Source organism: Chanodichthys erythropterus, chromosome 5 (genome assembly GCF_024489055.1).
Source record: "Chanodichthys erythropterus isolate Z2021 chromosome 5, ASM2448905v1, whole genome shotgun sequence".
NCBI lineage: Eukaryota > Metazoa > Chordata > Actinopteri > Cypriniformes > Xenocyprididae > Chanodichthys > Chanodichthys erythropterus.
The window spans coordinates 14,751,732-14,763,898 of NC_090225.1; the positions used below are offsets into that span (position 1 = coordinate 14,751,732).

Sequence of the window (12,167 nt, forward strand, 5' to 3'; positions counted from 1 at the left end):
TTGCGTTCCCTCGCAAAGATGTTTTGCGTTCCCTCGCAAAGTTATAATCGTTCCCTTGCTGTGAGCTCGGACGAACACTTCCTCTTTAATATCCCGCTGGCTGGCAGTAGTGTTTCAGTTAGTAACATACGTTAATAATGCACACAAATAATGCGCGGCTCATAGAGTTTGAACTTGGACTCAAAAATGAAGAAATGCAGTCAGTGCTTATGTCAAGCAGTTCAGTTGGCACTATATTCACAGATTCGAGCTTCCCGGATTAATAACTCGTTAGCTAAATGTTGTTAAAACACAAATGCAGCTACTTCCAATCATAGTAACCTAGACAACAAGCTACAACAACCCAATTTTCCTCAAATGTGCTTTATAATAAATGTCTCTATATGAGCAGGCAGCGGAGATACACGCCTGAAGGGACCGTCTGAAAAGTGCAAAACCCAATACTTAGTTTGATTTTTTTTAAAAAGCATAACGTTTATGATTATAATTATTAAATAAAATAAAATAATAATAACTACACTGTTATTGGTAAAAATATTAAATAAATTGTAATGCCATCAAATCCAGTAAGCAATTATCATGCAAAAGCTGTTGTAGGAATGTAAGCTGTGTAACGTTACCAACATCATTTGTGTAAAGAAGGCCTTTATGTGCTACTTGCCAAACTAAGTGTACCTATAACCAGCAGAAGGGCAGTGATGTATGAACTGAATTCGGTGACAGTACAGTGTGTTACAGTGACGTTACTGAGTATTTTTCGTAATATAAAATGAGCAAAAGGGGTTTCGGGTTTTGCACTTTTCAGACAGTCCCTTCAGGCGTGTATCTCCGCTGCCTGCCTGCTCAAAATTGGGTTGTTGTAGCTTGTTGTCTAGGTTACTATGATTGGAAGTAGCTGCATTTGTGTTTTAATAACGTTTAGCACACGAGTTATTAATCCGGGAAGCTCGAATCTGTGTATATATTGCCAACTGAACTGCTTGACATAAGCACTGACTGCATTTCTTCATTTTTGAGTCAAGTTCAAACTCTATGAGCCGCGCATTGTGTGCATTATTAACGTATGTTACTAACTGAAACACTACTGCCAGCCAGCGGGACATTAAAGAGGAAGTGTTCGTCCGAGCTCACAGCAAGGGAACGATTATAACTTTGCGAGGGAACGCAAAACATCTTTGCGAGGGAACGCAAAACATCTTTGCGAGGGAACGGAAAATATTAAAACAAAAATAATTCCTCCCATCCCAAATTTTTTTCCACCACCACGTAAAATTTCCTTCCTTCCCATTTTTTTTTCTACCACCATGTCCCTTTAGGGGCTCCGTAGTTTTCAACATCCAAAAGGTCACTATCTTACTCTGTTTTATTGTCCTTATAGTAAATACCATGAAAAATGTGTTTTAAAAAGTTTCGCAAAAACATATTATATCTAAAGTGAATTTAGAGAGGCTGCTGGCTAAGAATATTATGGAAATACATCAGAAAAAGTGATGAACACTGAACATGAGCAGACAGTGATGAAGTGACACTGTTATAAAGGGAATTTGATGCACCATTTTATACAAGGGCACTTTTTCTTACAATGGCAGCATTTATTGACGACTTAAGATTTGTTGTTATCATGGGCATTAGACAATCCTCAGCAGCCCAAATCTGATTGCAATGTGTAAGACTCTATAATGTTGCTGTAAAACAACAGAGGGTGAAAAAAAAAATGTTGAGGGCCAAGTGTTCTCAATGACCGCTGATCTGCTATGTGACTGAAATGTTAGTTGCTGCCCCAAGGCAGTTACTAGATAGCTCATCATCTGGGTAGTATTACTTGAATCCCCATTGGAAATGAACTCATTATGTTATGCCTCATTCAAGCATGGACTCCTGGATCGTTTTGAAGATCCCTTTTGGCATTTGGTACATGTTATAATATCTCTGAAAGCAGCGGAGCCCAACCACTGACCCCAAACATCGATTAGACACATGAGTGGCTACAGTGCCCTACAGAAACAGGTGTAGACTCTCACATCTGTTTTAATTGTTTCTGACAAATTTCGAGAAAAAAAAAGAAAAGTGAAAGCTGTAAAAATGATCGACGGCTGACACAGATTTAATTTTAAACCAAAAAATAATTTTTCATTCTCTCATTGTAACTGGTTTTGTGCATGATGAGAAAAACCAACTTAATTTCGAATGTTTTTTTATTGACTGTGAGGTAACTGAGGCAACCATCTAGGAAGCAGGCAGTGTGAGAGACCAACAGTATTGCCTTTTCTCTCCTTATTACAGTTTAATTTTGTTGGGAAACTGCTGGGGCCCAGGGGCAATTCCATGAAAAGATTACAAGAGGAAACAGGAGCAAAGATGTCCATCCTCGGCAAGGGTTCAATGAGGGATAAAGGCAAGGTAAGGCAACTCTTTATTTTTTTTTTCTCCCCGTGTACTGGATAAATGTAATGTTTCATTAATACTTTGGGAATTGTTATTACTGACATTGACTTTTTCGTAAACATAAATGCCATAACTAAACCAGCATATTTTCAGATATTAAACACCTAACCTGACTGCTTATGAACTAAAGCAAACAATCTTTTTGATCAAACTTTCTTTGCGATTAAAAACTATTTGATTTGAACTGTGTTAAATCATTTGTTGATTTCTGTCTATAAGAAACTAAAATAGCTTATATGGAGCCTATTTGTACCACATACAAAAAAATAAATCTTGCTTTGGTAAATAATATGACATTAAAAGTGAGACAAGTAATGAGATGAGTAATTTTTATGAGATAAAATGTCATTAATATGATATTTAAAAATAATTAAAAAGTCATACTTATTATTAAAAAATGTTGACATCTATAATTATGACAATATTAATAATAACAAGTGTTAACTGTTGAAATAAGTCATTTTTATGAGTTTTTTCGTAATTACTTTTTATCTCATAACTATATCTTAGTATTTTGTGACTTTTTATCTTAATATTATTACCTAGTATATCATAATTTTTTACATTTTATGTAATTATGATTTATCAAATGTGGAGGAAAATGGGCTTCTACAACCTTCTACATGCTATGCACACTGCATTTATTCCAGGACAGAGTGCTTTATCCCTTAAGTCCTTTAAACCTTTCATTTCTGTGAGTCTAACAAGCATCAGAGCTGACAGAGCAAAGTGTGAGATGATGATGAGACTGAAGATGCCCTCATATAGAGGAGGAACTGCTGTTTTTAGCATTTACTGACGTTGTACATTCTTGAAAAGAGAAATATTTATCACAAACAATATCACAAATAATACCGCACTGACCTGTGTAAAGAAGCAAGCACATAGTAGGACTAGCAGTCTAGCACAATAACTGAATGATATTTGCTTAAAAGAGCAGTTTACAAATTTAATTGTCAATGTCTTTCGCCCATAAGTGAGTGGGTAAATGATTAAACATGGACTCACAAATTGTGTAATTTGGCTGAAAATAAAGCCTGTTCTCTGTCATTCAGCTCAAAAGCCATGAGACATAATTAAATGGTTTGAGCACAGTTTTCTTTCTTGTGTTGACATAATTCCTAGTGAAACAGAAAGTTGGGGACATATAGAAGGGCTTTAGTTCGGACATTGCAACAGTGGCATATCATCTTTTTATGCAGGGTATGCACGTGCATATGGGCCCTGCCCACGTGCACCCAAATTTTTGTGACTGCACGGACAGTGAGTGTACAACAGCCCATGCGAGAGTGAATTGAGTGCTTGGAAACAAAAGTCCACTAGACAGTGCACACACTCTGAATGCATCTTTCTATGCTCACGGCCAAGGAGTATACTTTCAAAGGCTCACGCGCACGTCTGCAAAACATCCACAGGGCCCTTAATTTAGGGCATCCCCCATCTCATACACCAATGAAAGATCTTTGTTACATATTGTAAATAACTTGCTAAATGTAATAAAAAATCAATAAGAAGCTGAATAAATGCCACTACAAAATGGTCAATGCCATGTTTTAGCGATAAACTATTGGATTTGACCTGTATTTGCTTCTCTGTCCTTTTTAAAGTGAGTTTCTGAAACTTATTCATGCAGTTTGGCTGGTTGGAATAATGTAATACTGTAGAACAGTATTTTAAATTAGTTGCATATAGGCCTATGCGTTTCTGAAAAAAAAGGCTACGTTTGCACATTTTAGGATATTGCACAAGATGTGAATAAATGTCACTCACTGAGGTGCATACTTTTTATTCAACAAAATAAATTGCACATAAAACGTGATGGAAACATATTTAGAGATGAAACTCCTTGTAAATTTATTAGGAATAAAAGATGTGCATTAAAAAAGTCTGTGACAATAACTAATTCATAACTGGAATAATCATTGGACCAATCTGAAATGATGCTGAAATTCCAAAGCCAGAGTCGAATTGGTCAAATACAAACGTGGACTGTGTTGAAAAGCCACTTTTAAAATAGATCCGCAATGTAAAGTCATAATGATGGATGAGCGCATATACTGTAGGCGCAGAATGGACATTCCCCAAAATTCATGTTTTGATTTCATTGGGTCTTTGAATGTTCATATGACAACTCCTCAGACTCTTGTTAACAACTTATGTTTTGTTTTGGAAAAAAATGATCAGTGTTTGGAGGATCAACAATATCTCTAGGTTATAAAGGAGCTGTTCACAATATGGATCTTTCTCAGTGGATCTGTTTTAAACATGTGCTTTGGATTGAGCGGTGGTGAGTGAAATGTTCAGCCAAACAGCTGCCCTAAGAGACATGCTGGTCATTTACCTAGCCAGAGAATCGTTCCAAATGTAATATTTCTCGGCTTGCTGCTCCTGTCATCTCATAATAGACCTTCCTGAATTCCCCAGTTCAATAAATTGTTCATTTTAATGTCATTTTATTGAATGTAACTTAATGTAATTGAATTAAAAACATCCATATCAAACAAAAATTAGTTTTCTTTCATGTAGAGTATAAAATAGAATAATGCATTAAGCGAGTATGTGATTTTTACCACTATTAAGGGGTGTTGTTAAGCACAAATGAATCATGGAGACGTGGCATATTATAGCATTCGGTTGATGCGTGCATATTTACAACAGTGTTGAATGTTGTTCAACCAAGAACAGTACTTTTTTTTTTTATGATGCAAATATAAGAATTTAACTGAAGAATTGTTTCTGAAGATTTCTACAAAGTCACCAGAAAATTTCTGTAAATGTATTTACAGTTACCTGAGAGTGTAGGATGAATTATTTACACAAAAGCTGCTTTGCCCTCATTTGGTCTCTGAAAAGTGCTCAGAACTTGTTAGAGGAATGAAATGTAGTACACAGTGCAAAACCCTTGCCTTGTTCACATAGCACCTGCAATCTGTTTTAACCAGGTGCTACAAATATGCTTTAGCGCTGTGATTCTTTTCAGCACAAAAAAACTCCATTCTATATAAATTAAGCTCTATAAATTGTGCCAGTTGTTTTATTTTTTTTATCTCCTCTTTTGCATGCACACATAGATACATGTATGTGTCTGTGTATTTGTGGCCTTGCATCCATTTATACATTTGCATCTTTGCAATCACATTGTGCACATAGTCCCAATTTTACCATTATCTGATTTACATAATTCCTTAAGTGAATTGTGTGCTAAAACAATGCAGATAGCAAACAATGCGTTTAAGGCCGTAATCCTTTCTTAATGAATTCCCCCTCAGATTTTAAACATACGCATATTGTCATCACTGCAATAATTTCATATAAACAAACCAGACCAATGTCTTATGGTCTTACAGTGTTATATTGTTAAATGCTAAAAGGGTTTCCAAAAGAAACAAAAAAGAGACAGGAATATGCATTGTTGTTTTTTTTCCAAATAGCTGTGTGGGAAGTTTCTACAAGCAGAGTGTTGTTTTTTAAGTTTTATAAACGCACGTTTCACTGGAATTTCACACTCTTTTAACAATGCAGATGAACTGTGGTCTGAAATCTATTTAAATTTATGGCAGAACTCAAACAAGAGACTGTTGGATTGTTTTAAATCCCAAAGGCAATCATTAATGCAAACATATTCCATTATAAAGAGTCACCTTGAGCTGGTACAGGCTTGTTATACATATGAAATTAAGAGTCTGCCTTGCATCTTTATGGCCATTTGTCTGTGCAGTATCTGAGAGTCCTACTGAGGTCTTCTTATAAAAGACTCTCTACATCCAGGGTTTAGCAAAGCAAAAAATATTGCATTCGGAATGATTCCATGAGCAGGTAAAAGGACAGCATGTGTCTGAGGGCAGGGAATTGGCTGAAACAAAAATTCATTTCAGGAAAGTACATTCACCCCCATGCAGAAAGACATTTTGTGTACTTCAAATCTTAATCTGGGGATATATACAAATGTTACAGCACAAACATTTAACACATATCCTTAATTTTTCATGTAAGTAAAATAAAATCCAGTGTTTATTATGTCCAACAGCACTGTCTTTTATGAGTAGATTTTATTTAGCTTAAGCTTTTGTTTGAATGTTTCAAAACTGAGCTCTTTAACTCCATAGGGGTACTGGATAACTGTCAAGCTTATAAGTGTCAGATTCACTATTTGTACTTTACTCGGAATAAATATGAGGAACCCTTCATTTTGTCATATTTGAAAAGGATTCTACTGTGCTTAGACATGCTTACTTGAGTGCCTTTTGAAATGAATCCTGGGAGACAGACCTACCTTTTGAAACAACAGAACATTTTCTTCATGGATTGACATGAAAGGAAAGTTAAAGCTTTCAGACTTGAAACAGAACAAATGTCATCTGACGAACAGTTTTCCAAAAAACTGGAAATGAGCGGCAGACTTTTTACCATCTCCTACCTCCTCCTCTGTCTGTCTGTCCATTTTAAGTCAATCTGGAGACACCCACAGTGCCAGCGCCTACACAGATATATTTGTGTCTACTCACAAAATTACCGTCTGATCCATCTCATCTGCACAGTTCGTCAGCTCGTGTATACCGGAGCCCCACAAAATATGATTGCACCTCTCAGAAATGTTATGAAAGCTTAAGTGTCTCCTGACCTTTTGTCCATGCAAAGCATGATGGAAAAAGTGCTTGGGTCACTTTGACATGATAGAGAGATGGAATCTGTAAGTGTTTATTAAAGCTGAAGGGGTTACAAGGGCCTGCATCAGTGATCAGGCTTCGATGAATGGCCCCCTACATCAAAGTCCTCCTGTCTTTAAGAAGAAGCCACAGCCGAACGGTAATCAACATAAAAAAGAAATGTTGGCTGCTGTAATTACAAGCTTTCTGAAGTTTCAAGTTTTGTGAAGAGCCACAGAACACCTTCAGCAATCAGAGAGAATTGAGAAACTGAATACATCTGTGAAATATCACCCTTTTCTGTTCTTTCGATGACAGGATTTAATCAGAAAGGTGACAGTGTCAATTTATTTCTGACAAAAAGCCCTTGGGTAGGTTTAGGCATTATGATTTGCAGTATGTACGTACCCATTATCTCTGTTACAGAGTAAGGGTGTCGATAGGTTCCATTATTCACCAGAAAAAAAGTCTGTGACATTTTGTCAAAATACATTACAAGAACATCATCTCAAAAAGAGCTTCTTTTATAAGGGGATAATTCACCTAAAAATGACAGTTCTGTCACCTTCATGTTGTTCCAAACCTGTGTGACTTTATTTCTTATGTGGAATAAAAAGATATTTTGAAAAATGTCCCATCTTTTTTTTTTTTTTTTGGCTATACAATGGAAACCAATGTGGTCTAGTGTATCAATCAATCAATCAGGCAGTCAGTCAGTAGGTCAGTCAGTCAATCAATCATTGTGCCACAAAAGTCATTCAGGTTCGAAAAGACATACATGTAAGTAAATGATGACAGAATTTTCATTTTTGGGCGAACTATCCCTTTAATTCCTTTCCAGTTCACTCTCAGTTCAAAATATGCATAATATGGTTTGGGGGAAGAAAAGCACTCTTTATTTAATTCATTAATGATATGATTAATTCTTCACACAGAATTCCTGACTTGATGCTTTTCCATTTCTAGGAGGAAGAGCTGAGAAAAAGTGGAGAGGCGAAATACGCCCATTTGAGCAATGATCTTCATGTTTTAATTGAAGTTTTTGCACCACCTGGAGAAGCCTATTCCCGCATGAGCCATGCCCTGGAGGAGATTAAAAAATTCCTTGTTCCAGTAAGTTTATATACTTGAATTCCTTGAAAGAGATGGTGAGCTGGAAGCAAAGATGAGATGAGTGCACCAACCGATACTGAACTCTAGTGCTCTCCTCCATGCATAAATTTGCCTATGTTTATTGCAAGGGAAAAAAGAGATGTGCATATGATTAAATATATACATTGGAGATCAGCCTAACAAAATTGAATGTTTAATGTGTTGGAATTGGCCGAAAATGTTGCTAGTTTCTGATAGTATCTTATCAAAATTAATTTCACCCTAGGTTATAAATTTTCTTTTTAATTTTGTTTCTTATGTATAACCACCATTTTAAAGTTTGGGTCTGTATGATTCCATTCCATCTGATACGATTCTGTATGAAATATTGTATCACGGTTTCCACAAAGCAACACAACCATTTTCCACTGTGATAATAATAAGTAATATTTCTTTAGCAGCAAATCAGCATATTAGAATGATTTCTGAAGGATCTGGGGTAATGATACTGAAAAGTCTGCTTTTTCATTACAGGAATAAATTACATTTTAACATTTTATTAAAATGCAGAATTATTTTAAACTGTAATAGTATTTCACAATAATACTGTTTTTACTGTATTTTTATCAAATAAATGCAATCTTGGTGAGCATATGAGACTTGTTTCCAAAACATTAAAAACAAATCTTACTGAGACCCAAACTTTTGAACAGTAGTGTATATACACTAGCTTACTTGTTAGCAATATAAATAATGAGTCATGTTCAACAGAAAAAAGCCAGTCCTGGAGCTCTCAAAGGTGATTAATGTGTCAAATGAATATCTCTATAAAGTCTAGACTATAAATATTAATGTAGCAGTATGAAGTCTTGGCCTCAGGAAGGAAGCATTCAAGGAGAGATTCCCTATATTCACCTTTCCCACCCTGGACCTTATGCAGGCTCTTAGCCTCTTGGGCCACATCTTTGCATCATCCATAGCTCTGATCTGGTCACATCTTCCATATGTATTTCTGTAAGTGGTGTTCCATTTTTTATCTTTATGCCCACTGCGGAATACCAAGCAGATACTTTTTCAGTCTCAATAGTTCTGTTCCAAAACATAGTGAGCTACCTCTGTAGGCAAGCTTCTGACATAATTATGATGCCTCCTTTTTTAGCCCAATTTTAAGGAACTGTGTATATCCATTTCAGTTAGGATGCTGCCATAAAAGCAGCTGCATATGTAGGCTGCCCATTAGGGTTTGAAGCTAATGTCTTGACGTCTTTCCTTCTTTGAATGTGTTTATACATTTATCTTTGTCAGAACGCTTGATTCCTGTCAGGATTAAAGGAGTGTGCTGGCATCTCAAGATGGTGCACTTTGAAGTGTTAATAGTATCCAGGCAGCCATGTGAATTAATATATTTCTTGATATTTCATAGCATTTGTTTTATAGAGACATGACATTACAAATTCACTACATGGCCCCTTTGTAATTAACAATTTTGCTAGGCCCCTTATTTCCAGTGAAAATGAACCTTAATGCTATGGCACACATGACATTCTAGTGTATTGTTTGCTTCTGACTTTGTTTCAATAGCATCGGGAAGCACTTTTCTGTTCCAGCATCACTTGTGATTCGACTGATCTGCACCAAGGTCAGACCTGAACAGCTATTAAAATCACCACTGAGATGAAATGGAACACAGACTGTGAGCCAGACCATCTCACTCAACATCATTACCTGCCATTGGGGATGCTGGATGGGAGAAAATCCCAGCATCCATGTTTTAACATCTGCTGGAAAAGCTTCCCAGAAAAGTGAAAGTTGTTAGCAAGGGGAGACCTAAATCCCAAATGATGCCTGTGGTTATGAAATTAAATGCTCAACAAGCACATATTTTTAATGTTTTTGAAAGACGTCTTATTCTCACCAAGAATAAATTTTATTTGATAAAAAATTATAGTAAAACAGTAATATTGTAAAATCTTATTACAATTTTAAAGGTACACTATGTAACTTTTTTATAATTTAAATTAGTGAGATCATCATGAATCCATCTTCCAAACCATGTTTTCGTCTTTTCCTGAATCACTATGTTACACCTATAATAAGTTTTTATATTTGGACTATTTTAGACCGGGCAGGGCGACAGTTGTGTAATGTAACAAAGTAATAATACTTTGTTACAGTACTTAAGTATTTTTGGAAGAATCTGTACTTTACTTTAGTTTTTATTTTTCTGTCAACTTTTACTTTTACTCCAATACATTTCCTAAATAAAATGTATACTTTTACTCTGATACATTTTCCCAAAGCATTTTCGTTACTTACTGCAAAATAAAGTCGGAAGAACACAGATTGCAAGCAAGCAAACAAGTGCTCGCACAACCGCGGTTGATTTCATTTTCCGCGTTGCGTCCGTTGCAGTAGCGGCTGAGAAGAGTGCGCTGTCATTATACAGTACGAGAGCGGCCTCTAGAGGCGAAATAAAAACTATCGCTGATGTCTCGTGGAGTTTGTTTTGACACGTGACGTGAGGCTGTGCGCTGCACAGAGCGGAACACTTCAAAAACGGATTTAAAACATAGATAACAAAACGGTATGTTATACAGTGTACACTACAGTACGTTTTCATATCATTATAAAGTAATTAGTTTGTTGACTAGATGCTGCATTAGTGGAGAACAGTAGTATGTTTTCCATTGAGGCTTAGAGGATGCTAACATTAGTAGTACCTCAAACGGTTAAAACAATATGATAAAAACACAATCTTTTTAATGTCATGATTGTTACCATTTATTTGCATTAGTTTATATCCATTTGTTCGCTTTTATGCATTCGTTATCCACCGAAATTGTATATTTAAACTGTATCCTCCTCATGCAGTGACAGAAACATAACAAATCAGAAATTAATTCGATTTATTATTTTTTTTTAAGTACATTTAATTTAAAAAAAATACTTTTCATACTTAAGTATAAAATATCACATACTTTAAAACTTTTACTCAAGTAATATTCTAAACAGTGACTTTAACTTCTTCTTCTACTAAAGTAATTTTCTGGTAAGATATCTATACTTTTACTCAAGTATGGCTTTCGAGTACTTTATCCACCACTGCTGTACCTTCGTGGCCCTTCATATACATAATCAGCTACAATGTTCTTCCACAAGATGCATGCAGTTTTGTTTATTAACCGCTAAAGCGCCAAAAGTTACATGGTGTACCTTTTTCTGATGTCATATATTTTGCAATGTAATTCATTCTTGTGATGACAAAGTTAAATTTTCAGCAGCCATTACTCCTTCAAAAATCATTCTAATATGCATTCTAATACGTAACATTTTTTTATTATTATCAATATTGAAAACCGTTGAGCTGCTTAATATTTTTGTGGAAACCATTTGTAATGGTTATTTGATGAATAGACAGTTCAAAAGAACTACATTCATTTGAAATTGAAATATTTTGTAACATTTCTCTACTGCCACATTTAATGCGGCATTAAATGTGTGCTTGTCCGGGTGCTTTTGGCCATATGGTGTAATTTCAGTTAATCACTTCAAACATTTTATTGTCTAGTTTAGACGATAGACCATAAAGACTTTAAGGATGATTTGCTTGTAAATCTATATCATTCTCATACAATAAAGCTGCACACAGAATACATGTAGCTCTGGCTTAAATCCCACTATGAATTGTGAAGTTCCATTGAATGAATTTTATAATTCCAGTTTAGCTGTGGTTAACATAGTATAAATGTGTCTTTAAAAAAAGAAACATACAAAGCATCCTAGACTACTGATAGGCCCAAGCCTTTGTTGATAAGGCCTACAGAAAGCCCATTATGTGAATACGATTACGCAACCTCACACATCGCCACAGGAAAAGAGTGAATCATGCAAAACGCAGCATCTTTAGTAGGTGTGAGTGGGTTTTCCTCAGCTGCAACACTGTATGTCTATTGACTGTAGTCTCATTAAGAGGGAAACTGGGTA

At 35.6% G+C, this 12,167-nt stretch overlaps 1 protein-coding gene across 1 annotated transcript in view; it reads left to right on the top strand.

Moving 5' to 3' along the window:
• Window positions 1-12,167, top strand: part of khdrbs2 (KH domain containing, RNA binding, signal transduction associated 2) — a 72,747-nt gene that overhangs the window by 42,478 nt on the left and 18,102 nt on the right. The window contains exons 3-4 of the mRNA XM_067385243.1: window positions 2,284-2,400; window positions 8,058-8,204. Coding sequence (XP_067241344.1) covers window positions 2,284-2,400; window positions 8,058-8,204 — 264 coding nt within the window. The remainder of the gene's footprint in view (window positions 1-2,283; window positions 2,401-8,057; window positions 8,205-12,167) is intronic.